Below are 13254 nucleotides of genomic sequence, written 5' to 3' on the forward strand. Positions count from 1 at the left end.
GACATCGACGCCGATCACGACTCCGAGTACACAGACGTCTCCGACTCGGAGGAGGAGCCTTGAGGTGTTTTGCCCAGCCGTTCTTCACCACCGACCATCGCACCTTCCCGTGCCCCTGCCGCCCTCGCCTCGTCCTTCAGTTTGCTGTTCCTGCTCCCACTCGTCATTAAGCCTGCTGTTCCCGCTTTGCTCTAAATTGAGAGCATAATTCTGACTCCTCTCTGACGGGCTCTTTGTTTGCCCGTTCCCCACCATGCTGTGGGGAGAATATCCCAAAAAAAAAAAAAAGTTACCATTGTGACGCAAGACACATTTTAGTCTTCTTTTTGAACTGTCAATGAAAAGTCTCCAATCATCGGATACATATCTTGATAACAGTGGCGGATTTAGGATAGGGCCGAGTAGGCCATGGCCTAGGGCCCCGCGCCTCAAAAAAAAAAATAAATAATAATAATAATAATAAAAAAATAAATAAATAAATAGGGTTTAATTCTTCCTGGGACTGGACAAAAAATGTTGAATATATGATCGTAAAAGAAGCCTTATGATAGTTAAGCTTAATGTCTTAATTTTACAATAATTATGTAAAAATTACGTAAAATCGTGAAACAAAAATCGTAAATTCGATCGTCAGTGTGGCCGAGTTGCCCCTTAAAGATCACAACTGCTGTTACCTCTTAGTCTCCGCTCCGTTTTCTTTGTTCTTGATAGTGTTGCTAAACAATAATAATTATTGCTTTAAAATTATTATTACTTTTGATACCTTATTGTATACTTGGAGTAGATAATGACTTATTGTATACTTGGAGTAGACAATAACTATATAAATTTATTTCACAAATAAATAATAGCATTTCATGTTATAATTTATTTAAATGTAAATTATATATTATACCTACTTGGAAAGACTTTTTCTCTTTCACTTCTGAATCGACCTTTATCATGGCGTTTGTTTTCACGGGTCACGGGTATAGTAGTAGGACATTAGGCTCCCGTTGCCTGCATGGCCCTTAAAGTTAAAAGCCACCAAGAAGTTCAAGAATCAAGCTGACCCGTACAGATAGAGAGAGTAAGTTCATTTTATCAATAATCGTATTGGAACCTTGAATTTTTATCGGGTTAGATATTTTGATGTCATGCCTGAGCTGCTGACCCTGTCTTTGAGAGTTTGAGGGAGGCATCATGCCTTCCTCAAAGACAGGGCCGGCAGGTCTATTTAACCCTGGCACCCATAGCCACAGCACAGGCTATTTATAGATCAATGGGGTGTTCATTTGATGTTGGTCCGTATGGGTGGTGGGCCCCATCAGTGATTATATTATAAGATCTTTATGTAATAGTCCCTGCTGTAAATGTCATCAGTCTTTGAAATATGAAAGCTCCTATATGAAAACCTTTAGGCCGAGGCCCTAGCCCTCCCTACAACTACAAGCCTAGTGGGGAGACCCTGTATGTCCCTATCCTAAACTATCCTTGGTAGGTTGAACTTTGGACAATGGGATTCTGGACATCTCTTGATTATTATTATTATTATTATTATTATTATTATTATTATTATTATTGATAGAATAGTGTTAGTTTCCAGCATTCAATAGTAATGATAGCCTTGATTTTTAGTCTTTGCATTGTGCTTGTGTCTGTTTCGTGTGTGTGTGTGTGTATGTGTGTGTGTGTGTGAGAGAGAGAGAGAGAGAGAGAGAGAGAGAGAGAGAGAGAGAAAGAGAGAGGATATTCACATTTTCATATAGTACTGCCTAAATATGATCAGTCAAATTTTTCTCTCTAGGTAAGTTTAGTGTATGATCTTAAGTTCAAGATAAGGCAGTGAGGCACAATGGAGAAATCAACAAGTCGTGATCGTGATAAAGGGCGGAAGTATAAAGCTGGCTCTGTTAAACGACAAGAAAAGGCGGAAGAAATGGAAAGAGTAAAAAAACTGCCAAAAATAACTCAGTGGTTGACATATCCCACAGTATCTGAATCTGCAACATCACAAACTCACACTGAATCTGGTCCTAGCTTAAATAAACCAAGTACTCGTACAGGCGTTAAAGCCGATGTGCTAGATACGATGCCTGAGACTGAATGTACAATAGGAGAGACACCAGTTACGCCTGAAACGACTAGTACTGAACCTAGCGTAGTTAGTGAAGCAACAAATGGCTTTGCCCATGTTACTGAGCAAAGTAAAACTTTACACAGTCCGACAGCTGAGCATACAGGAAGTCAGGATTCAGTAAAACAAGAAGAGGAAGTGAGAGTTATGAATATCGGTACTAAACAAGGATTTGAAAGTGATCTTGGATTGTGGCCCACAAGAATTTCTGAAAAAGTGCGTGACTATTGGTTGAAAAGGGGAAGCAAAGAATGTCGACACTGTCATGGTGACTTTAAGGAGTCAGCTGTGAAAGAGCTAGACAGAACCCGGCATTGTACAAAGACATTATTCACTCGCACTCATTCATTATCTGGCCAAGAGATTGATCTTAAATGGCTCTGTTACTCTAAAACCACTGGTAGAGTGTATTGTTTTACTTGTAAACTTATGTCAAATGTGGAAAGCTCATTCACAACTGGCTTCAATGGTTGGAAGAACGCTAGGCATGTCATAGAATCTCACAGTCGGTCAGATCAGCACAGAAAAGCTATGGTCGAAATGATATCTCGAAAGTCTGCGGGTGCCTGTATTGACTCTAATCTAGTACAGCAACATGAAAGTGAATGTGAGTACTGGCAAGCAGTATTAAGGAGATGTGTAGATGTTCTAAAGCTACTTTGCGAACGCGGACTAGCCATTCGGGGTAAAGATGAAGTAATTGGATCAGTACACAGTGGAAACTATCTTGGCATTCTAGAGCTGCTTAGCATATACGACAGTTTCCTGGCAGCACATATCAAGAAACACGCAAACGGAGGTAGTGGTCTTACTTCCTACTTGTCCCATGTCATTTCTGAGGAACTTATTGGAGTAATGGCAGAAAAGGTTATGACCTCAATAATAGATGAAGTAAGAACAGCAAAGTACTTCTCAATTTCTGTTGACTCCACACCTGATATTTCACACATGGATCAACTTACCTTTACAATCCGCTATGCACAGCCTACTACAGGTCCAATTGAAAGATTTTTGCAGTTTATTCCCATGCTAAGCCACACTAGCAAAGATATTGCTACAACTGTTCTTGATTTTCTTAAAGAGAAGAACATTCCAGTGACCGACTGCCGAGGACAGTCCTATGATAATGCCAGCAACATGTCTGGTAAATATCAAAGGACCCAACAGATAAACAAGAATGAGTGTAGTGAAGCTGGGTACATACCATGTATGGCTCATTCCTTAAACCTGGTGGGTAAGTGTGCTGCAGAAAGCTGCCCTGCTGCAGTGTCATTGTTTGCTCTGATACAAAAGATCTACACCTTTCTTGTTGCATCTACCTATCGTTGGAGGAGACACTGTGAGGTACTAGAGACTCATAAAGATGAGAAGCTGAAAGTTGATAAGAAACTCTCAGACACTCGTTGATCAGCACGAGCAGATGCTGTAGCTGCTCTCAGTAGAGCACACAAACAAAACATCATTGTTCTGGAAGAGCTTTCTTCAGATCAGAATCAGCCAGCTGAAACAAGAGATGAAGCAAGTGGTCTTCTCAAAGGTTTGAAAGAACTTGAGACAGTATATAATTCTTCTTGAGGTTTGGGATATAGTATTGAAAAGGTTTCAGAGTACCAGTATCCAACTGCAAAAATCTGGGATCTCCCTCAACACAGCTGTCACACTGCTAGAGTCTCTTTTACACTTTGTTGAAGACCTGAGATCCCAGTTTGATGACTTTGAAGCAAAAGCTATGGTTAAGTGTGATGTGACAGCTATGGGTAATGCTGCATACAAGGACGACAAGCAGCGTATTAGGAAGCGCACGCGTCACCACGTTGAACTTGACTCCACAGAGGATGTTACGTTGACAGGGAGAGACAAGTTTAGAGTGACTACATTCTTGCCCATCATTGACAAGTTCTGTGCTGCCCTACAACAATGCCTTGGAGCTTACAGCGATCGTCGAGAGAGATTTGGCTTTTTATCAGAAATTTCAAACAAAACGACCACTGAGCTTAAAGCAGCTGCTGAAAAGCTTGTGTCTTCCTATCCTAAGGACTTGGAGGCGGGTTGGAGTCAGAACTTTTGCAATTTGCACACCTTATGAAGTCCATTCCAAGAGATTCATCTGAAACTGCTCCTTTATCAGGTGGTGCAAAGGCTGCAAAAAGTCCTGAACTAGAAATGTATCAGGTAATTCACAGACATGACATGGTAGAAACATTTGCTAATGTTGAAATTGTATTACGGCTCTATCTCTGCATGTTTGTCATAAATTGCACTGGGGAGCGGTCATTCTCCAAACTGAAGTTAATCAAGAATTATCTAAGAAACACCGTGGGGCAGGACCGCTTGTCTTCACTTACCCTGTTGACCATTGAGCATGAGAAATGAAGGGAGCTTCATTTTACTTATGTCATCAAACAGTTTGCAAGTCAGAAGGCTCGAAAAAAAAGGATTTTCCCTATCTTCAAAACTGACTGAAAAATAGTTAAATGTACCCTACAAATTGCATACAATAAACACATTGCGGATCAGTCAACTGGGATTACAATCAATGTTAGTTTTTCAATCATTATCTGATTTTGACACTAGTTTATTCAGCCTTAATTTAATTATTTAATGAAACATTCTATCATATATATTATAAGATCGTAGATTGTAGTGAAAGTAGAAAGCTTTATTTAAATTTGGCTTCTCATATACAGTAAATGAATATGTAGAAAGTGAAAGTTTATGTTGTATTATATCACTTACAGTAGAGTAACTGGCTAAGTATATGAGAGTAAACCGTTACAGAATATATATATATATATATATATATATATATATATATATATATATATATATATATTGTACTGCAGCAGATATAGTACTGTACTGTATTTGGCTAAGTACAGTACAGTACATGAGAATGAATTCCATTTACATTATATAAAAAAATGTAATTTATTTATTTATTTATTTATTTTTGTTACCCATTCCTGATATGTTCTATTAATGCATATTATACAGCAATGTATCTGGATAATTATTTGAGAGTAAACCCATATTATTATATTAGCACAATGTTAAGGATCTCTTTAGTTAATGGTGTATTATTGCATATACAGGGCTGTATCTGGCTAAGTACTTGAGAATAAACCCATAAATGATAAATATTACATAAAAGGAAATGTTAAGTATTTTTTAGTTCACTTTGCATTACAGCACATACAGTACTGTAGGCCTGTCTGGCAAAGTCTTTGAGAGTAAACCCGTCTACAATAACTGTATAGAATAATATGTTGATTTTTTAATTTTTCGCTCATGTTGTATTACAACATTATACAGTGTACTGTTATTGGCTTTGGCTAAGTATTTCAGAGTAAATCTATATACAATACCTGTACAGAAAAAATATGAGAAGGAATTTTATTTATTATATATATATATATATATATATATATATATATATATATATATATATATATATATATTTAGTTAATGTTGCAATACAGTATAATTATACAGTACTGTATCTGGCTAAGTATTTGAGAGCAACTAATCATTAAGGATCTTCACTATATTTCCTCGCATTCCCCATACAGCTCAGCTCTGAATATGTTTTGACTTACTAGCAAATTATTACATATCCAAATATGTTATACTGTATTTCAAATTTGCTGAATGATACTTCAAGACTCACTGTGATTAGGTAGCACAGTAATTTATTTTTATCAAAGACCAAGCAAAGTTATTACTACACATTAACTTTGGCAATGTTATATGCAAATGATGATATGGAGCTACTTCTGACGTGATAGAAAATCTAAGTGGGTGAAGTAGAAAATACTCTTGTACAACCATTGAATTATTTTATGTTTAGAACAAGAATGCACAAGCTGAATTCTAGTGCCTGTTATCAGAAAAGCTTATATAACATCCATGCGCAATTGTCAGTGGGTTACTCATTAGGTTAGCTATATGATAATGAAATATTTAATTTTTATTGTTAATCTTCAAAAAACCAAATGTGTAATGCCAAAGAAGGTAATGCAGCTATTCTTATTCTTATTGCTAATAATAATAATAATAATATTATTATTATTATTATTTTATCTTATTTTTCCTTAATGTTTACACAAAGTTCCTGTGTTTTGTTGTGACCATTGACCAATTTTTAGTGAAAATTGGTCATTTGGCTACTTCTTCATAAATTGAATATTGTTTCAAAAGTATAATTTTTATCTCTACATGGGCCTCAAAAGTGAGTCTAGAGGTGCTCATTTTCAAAAATTTTCCGGGGGGGCTTACAGCACCCTCCCGGAACCCCCAGCTGTAAGGGCTTGCTTCGCTCGCCCATTAATGGCCCCATAACATCACCGGTCTAGGGCCCCACACACCCTAAATCCGCCCCTGCTTGATAATCCCATTTCCAAGAGAAATCCTTCAACATCGTTGCAATAAACAAGTTTGTCATCTGAAGTGAAGTACTTCCGCAGCTTCTCTTCTCTGTTACGATAAAATGAGACGATAATGTCATGATGAAGAAGATTTTTTTCTTTTAGCTTTGAAGCCAGCAACTCGGAAGATTGTTTTGGCAAACCCAAGTCTTGATTTAAATCGTTCAACTCAAACTGAGTGAACAATGGAGATTGACCTAATAAAGTTTCTGATAGATGAAAATCCACATCGTTTTGTTCATCTCCACTTGAGGAAAGATGCGAGGAAGTTACTGAAGTTCCATCATCAATATCTGGGAGGTCAGTAAAAATAGGTACTGGTATGTCATCACAATGAGGGATGGGCCCTAAAGCTGATTCGAGATTGGGATATTTCAAATACTGTTTGTTTTTTCTGCTGAATCCTTTGATGTTAAAAAGACAGAAACAACAATCATCGGTATGGTTTTTTGGCTCCCTCCAAATCATGGGAATGCCAAATTTGAGCTTGACGTTCTTGTCTTGAGACCAAGATCTCAAAGTCTCCACACAAGTTTGAGAACTGAAGCTCAGTGAAAGAAGTCAGCTTTATACTAAGAAATTTCAATTGTAACTGCACAACCATAAATGCATAAATAAACTTTTTATGTTGTTGACATTTGCTTATTCATATTTTTTGGAGCATAACATACCACTTGGGGCTACTCTCAATCAAAGAAAAAGTCCTTATCAACCCTAGTGAGAGGCCACTTGCGAGGCCCCTTTGCCCTCCCCTCCTCCTTTATCCAGCCCTTAAAGATACGTAAACAAAGAGTATGGAATAGATGTAAATATGTAAAGGCAAAATTAGGCTTAGGTATAGGCAAATAAACCAAGTTTGCTATCCCAAAATTCAACACCTAAGGACCTAAATCAGTTCATTGAAAAAAATATCGCAAACCCGTAGCACGAAAACTAGATGTGATAGAGCAAATCTGAGCTCATTTTCGGATTTAGCACCCCAAAATTAGTCAAAATCCTTTATCAAAGTCCAAAGACCAGTGAATTATCTCATGGAACAAATGTCAACTTCACTTATCAAATTTTTTGGTAAGCAAACAGTACTGCCTCGAGAAACAGGAGTGAGTACAGTTACTATTAAAGAAGATCCAACAGCTGGAGGTGCACTATTGGATGGTCCACCTTCTGCCAATTGGAATAATTCTGGAAGTGGTGACAGAGGTAGAGGACGTGGAAGGGGACGGCTGATGTACGGGCAGTCTACGGCGGAAGAGAGATGGCGAGGAAACCAGCTGGACATGCAGGGTTGGCCAACAAGATGTCTGGTCTGTGACTCCACATATCGCTACGCAAGGAGATGCCCGGAGGGGAGACAGCAACAAGTATATGAAACAGAATCGACGCCTGGAGAAATCAGCTTGGAGGAACTATTGGTCACAGTAGCGGCTCAGTGCCAGGTAATGGACGTTCACACTGAAGGAGTAGTTGAGGAATCATTAAGTTGTGTCATTTTGGACACTGCCTGTACTTCAACAGTTTGTGGTTTGGATTGGATTGCCTGTTATCTAGATACACTGAACAGTGAAATGTTGAGTAAAGTGAAAGAATTTACAGGTCATATGTGGTTTATGTTTAAAGCAGGTTATTATACCATGTGTTTTTGAAGGACGGGAGTGTCCACTAAAGACTGATGTATTAAATAGTGACATCCCACTTCTTCTAGGTAAACCGTCTAAGAAAAGAGCTAAAGTTAAGTTGGATTTTGAAAATGACAAGATAAATATTTTTGGGAAAGATGTTCCTGTACAGTACACATCATCAGGTCATTACTGCATAATCATAATGAAGTCTAATTTATCTCCCGTGGATGTGAGACAGGTAATGGTGGCAACAGGGCAGGAGAAGGATATAAGGAAGACAGTTTTTAAACTTCATAGGCAGTTTGCTCAGCCTTCTAGTAGTCATAGATTAAAGTTGCCGAGAAGCGATGCTGGAATTACAGATTCAAGATACATAGCATTAATAGATGAAATCAGTGATAGTTGTGAAATTTATAAAGAAGTATAAAAGAACGCCCTCTAACTGGTTGTCTGTCTACCTTTGGCATGAGACTTTAACGAGGCCTTTGCCGTGGATCTTAATGAATGGGATAAGAAGAGGGGTATATTTTCTACATCTGGTAGATCTAGCAACTAGGTTCAGTATATCTTTTGTGTTATACAACAAGGACAGACAGACTGTTATTGATCACATTATGACCAAGTGAATAGGCACTGGTCTAGGTTCACCTTCAAATTTTTTTACTAATAATGGAGAGGAATTCGCAATTGAAGATTTCAGAGACATGTGTGAAAATTTAAACAGATATACAGCAGCTGAAAGTCCGTGTAGTAATGGATTATGTGAAAGAAACCATGCTGTCATAGACAGTATGGTCCGTAAGATATTAGCAGACAGACCAACCTGATCATTATCAGTAGCCCTAGCATGGGCAGTCCATGCAAAGAACCGCCTACAACTGATTGAAGGGTACAGTCCCTACCAATTAGTATATGGCAGAAACCCAAGGTTACCCTCAGTGCTTTGTGATGAAACACCTGCTCTAGAAGGGACCACTATCAGTACAACTTTTGCAGAACATCTGGATGCTCTGCATGCTGGGAGACGGGCGTTTATGGAAGCAGAGACGTCAGGGGAAGATAAGACGGGCCCTCAGGCTTAGTGTACTTTCGTGTGAGATACAGTTCAACACAGGTGACTGTTTATTAGAAGAGAGATGGTCAAGATGAATGGAAAGGTCCAGCCAAGATTATAGGTCAGGATGGCAAGGTTGTGGTTTTGAAGCATGGAAGCCAGTGTATTAGGGTCTGCTTGTCAAGGATAATAGATAGTAATTATGTTATGGGCGAGGAAATCGATAAGCCTAAGAAAAGTGCAGTTACCAGTGAGAAACAATTAGTTTGATTAACAGTATCAGGAGGACTCTGAGAATGAGACTGAGGAAGTAAATGAAGTTAAATCAAGTGAGGTAAAGAATAAGGATCAAGTTAGGAGTCATACCATACCTAAGGTAGGAAAGAAGGTTAGATATCTCCTTAAAGACTCTGATGAATGGAGGGAAGCAACTGTATTAAGTAGGACTGGTAAAGCAACAGGATGACACAAATATAGAATGAATATAAAAGATGAGGATGAGGAAGAAAAATCCTTAGATTTTGTGAGTGGTGTAAAGGGGTGGCATATAGTTCATGAAAATGGAGATACAGAAGAAGCTTTTGTAGCAGAAGATAAGCATCAGGATAAATGTGTCAGAGATGCAAAATTTAAGGAATTACAGAACTGAAAGAGTTTAATGTTAACACAGAAATTCCAGATAATGGCCAGAAAACCTTATCTTGTCGCTGGCTATGCACTGAGAAGAAATTGGAGTCCGGTCAGTCCACTGTTAAGGCTAGGTTAGTGGTAAGGGGCTTCGAAGAAAATCTATGTGACACAGGTACGAGAGTTGATTCTCCGACAACAGGAAAGACAACACTTCGTGTATTCTTAGCCCTGTTGTCCACAATGTCATGGCAATGCAGATCTATTGATATAAAATCTGCATTTTTGCAAGGAACATTTTTCCAGAGGGAAGTTTTCATGACAGTAGACCACCCAAAGAGGCTAATATGTCTGATAAATCTGTATGGAGACTAAATAAATGTATTTATGGGTTGAGTGATGCTTCTCGTGTTTAGTATGAATCTGTTAAAGCAGTGTTAATGAACTTGGGATGTGTGCAACTGAAAACAGATCCTGCAATGTTTAATTGGTATCATGAGGGACACATCCTGGAATATTCTTAATTCATGTAGATGACTTTATCTGGGGAGGATCTGAGGTGTTTGTGTCTAACGTTGTTAATGAGGTAAAAACTGAGTTCAGAATTGTTAATGAATGTAGTGGCATTTTCAGATATCTTGGATTAGATGATAAACAAAGTAATTCAGGAATTACACTTGATCGGAAATTATACGTAGAGAGATTGTCACTCATACCTATTTCTCGAGCTAGATCATTGAGAAAGGAAGATGCTTTAAGGAAGAGACTGATGCCCTTAGAAGTGTCATTGGGCAGCTGACCTGGCTAAGCTCTCAAACAAGGTCAGATAATAGCTAAGATGTGTTGGAACTAAGCAGATCAATAGTACAGTGGTTTCCAACCTGTGGGGCGCGCCCTCCTAGGGGGGCACGAAAGGCTGACTGGGGGAGCACGAAGGCTTGATAAAGAGGGTAATTATATTTGAAAACTATGAATTATGATGGAATTCAGTAATTTCTATATATGGGGATAATATTTCAGATATGAATAAGAAATCTAATCATCTGAATATATAAACAATTTCAAAGATTAAGAATCTATGATATTTATTGACATGTGCCAACTATGCCAGTAAAATACTGTATTTTAGGAAGGGGGGCGCAGGGAACGTGTTATTCTGTAAGGGGGGACGAGAATTAGAAAAGGTTGGAAACCACTGCACTAGAAGATCATGTGTGTAAAGCAAATAAAATTATAAGGAAACGTAAACTGAATGAATCCAACTTTTGGTTTCCAAATCTAGGTAATTCAGAAAAATCCAAACTCACTGTATTCAGTGATGCGTCTCATGCAAATCTTCCAGATTGGACATCAAGTGCTGGAGGTTATATATTTTTTATCTTGCTGAAAATAACACTTGTTGTCCACTGGCATGGGAATCTAAGAAAATTAGGAGAGTGGTAAGAAGAACACTGGCAGCTGAAACCTTGGCCCTTGTTGAAGCCACTGATATGGGGTGTTATCTTCGGTATCTGTTATCAGAAATATTATTGGCCACAAGAATATTCTGCAATCATCGGTTCCTCTCGAATGGTATGTGGACAATCATTCTCTGTGGGGAAATATGTCCATTCCGCAAAAAAGTGTCTCAAAAGAGGTTGCGGATAGATTTGGCAGGTATCAAACAAATGCTTCAGAATAAAGACATTTCTGCCATTCGGTGGGTCAACAAAGGCACCAGTTATCAGACTGCTTGACTAAGAGTGGTGCATGTTGTATGACTTTAATAGATGTATTGAAGTCTGGTTGCTTATTTGAATAATTAGAAAATGAATATCCTTCGAAACGTAGGTACTGATAGCCGATCCAAAGCTTAAATGTACATATGTTTATTTGTTTTATGGCTTTTTAACACAGTTATGATTAAGTTGTTTTATCAGTCTTTTTTTTTTTTTTTTCTTAAAGTAGGGGAATCTGTTAACTATTAAATGCCTATTGTGATATGTTATAAAGCTGTTGGTGGATCCTGAGTCTTTTTTTTTTTTTTTTTTTTTATGTGTCCGACTCTGGGCATAGGCTTCACAGCCTGCTTCCAAGGCCCAGTAGTCCTCCTTCATACTAAACACCTCTACATGTCACCACTTCGGCGCTGACACCCACCGTCCACACTGCATACAGTACATGCTAGGGCTGTCTCATACAGGACTGGTGTATTGGTATTAGCGGAGGTATTTTTACGACATGTCGGCGGGTCTTCTGGTAGATCAGTAAAGTCTGTTTTTATCAAATTCAAATCCTTAAACTGTTCCCTGCCCCAGCGAGGATTTGAACCTCGGTCCGGTGGGTCCGCAGGCCACCTCTCTACCGACTGAGCTATGCGTCAGCTAAATACTTCACTTATTATATCGATCATATACTTCATTCGGCGTCACGAGTTGATGTGAAACGAATGTCCAACGGTTAAGGCAGTCTGTAAGCAGAAGTGGATAAGTAAAGGTATATACACACGGAAGTCTTGAATCAGAAGAACAAACCACTGCTAAAAGAGTACGGCTATTTACACCATACCTCGGTGATTTAGTGGAGACTGATTTAATAAGTGTGTCCTGACATTTAAGATGAGAGTGACCAGCCTCACTCATCCCTGAGTGGCCTTACGTGAGTAATAAGCTTCAACCATCCCTTGGATATAAACCTGCACAGGCTCAATCCGATTGGAGCGTTTTAATTACCCACTAAACCACCAGCCGCCATAATTTGGTTTTATGGTTACCTCTCAGCTCAGTAAATGGTTTCCTGGTGTACAGGAAAAGATATGGCTTGTCACTCAGTAAAGAGTCACTCATAGGCAGAAGGAAGAGGGAAGAATGAAGGAAAGAAGTGAGGAAAGGGCAGACACCCGATAGCACTACTACATCAAATGAGTGGATGGTGGGCACCCCCAACTACCACCAATTTATATATATATATATATATATACATATATATATATATATATATATATATATATATATGTAGAGAGAGAGAGAGAGAGAGAGATATATATATATATATAGATAGATAGATAGATAGATAGATAGATAGACAGACATAGATATAGATCTATAGATATAAAGATGTATAGATTTACAGATAGAGATACAGAAATATATAGATATAGATAGATACATAGACACACACACACACACACACACACACACACACACACACATATATATATATATATATATATATATATATATATATATATATATATATATATATATATATATGTATCTGTCTCTACCTATATCTATTTCTAAATATATCTACGTCTATTTGTATAAATATGTATCTATATCTCTCTGTCTCTGTCTCTGTCTGTCTGTCTGTCTGTCTGTCTTTACCTCTTTATCTGTCTCTCTATCTCTACCTATCTGTCAATCTCTATCTATA

General features: G+C 38.1%; 1 protein-coding gene across 1 annotated transcript in view; it reads left to right on the forward strand.

Annotated features, from left to right (window-relative positions):
- The first annotated feature begins 2656 nt into the window (after positions 1-2656).
- The window catches only part of LOC145414985 (uncharacterized), a 27428-nt gene continuing 16830 nt past the window's right edge, over positions 2657-13254 (forward strand). Inside the window, exons 1-2 of the mRNA XM_080284405.1 lie at positions 2657-3518; positions 3769-4164. Coding sequence (XP_080140531.1) covers positions 2657-3518; positions 3769-4164 — 1258 coding nt within the window. The remainder of the gene's footprint in view (positions 3519-3768; positions 4165-13254) is intronic.

The sequence above is a fragment of the Coenobita brevimanus genome, chromosome 101 (assembly GCF_032717465.1).
Source record: "Coenobita brevimanus isolate Jiangsu-jjx chromosome 101, ASM3271746v2, whole genome shotgun sequence".
NCBI classification, from domain to species: Eukaryota; Metazoa; Arthropoda; class Malacostraca; order Decapoda; family Coenobitidae; genus Coenobita; species Coenobita brevimanus.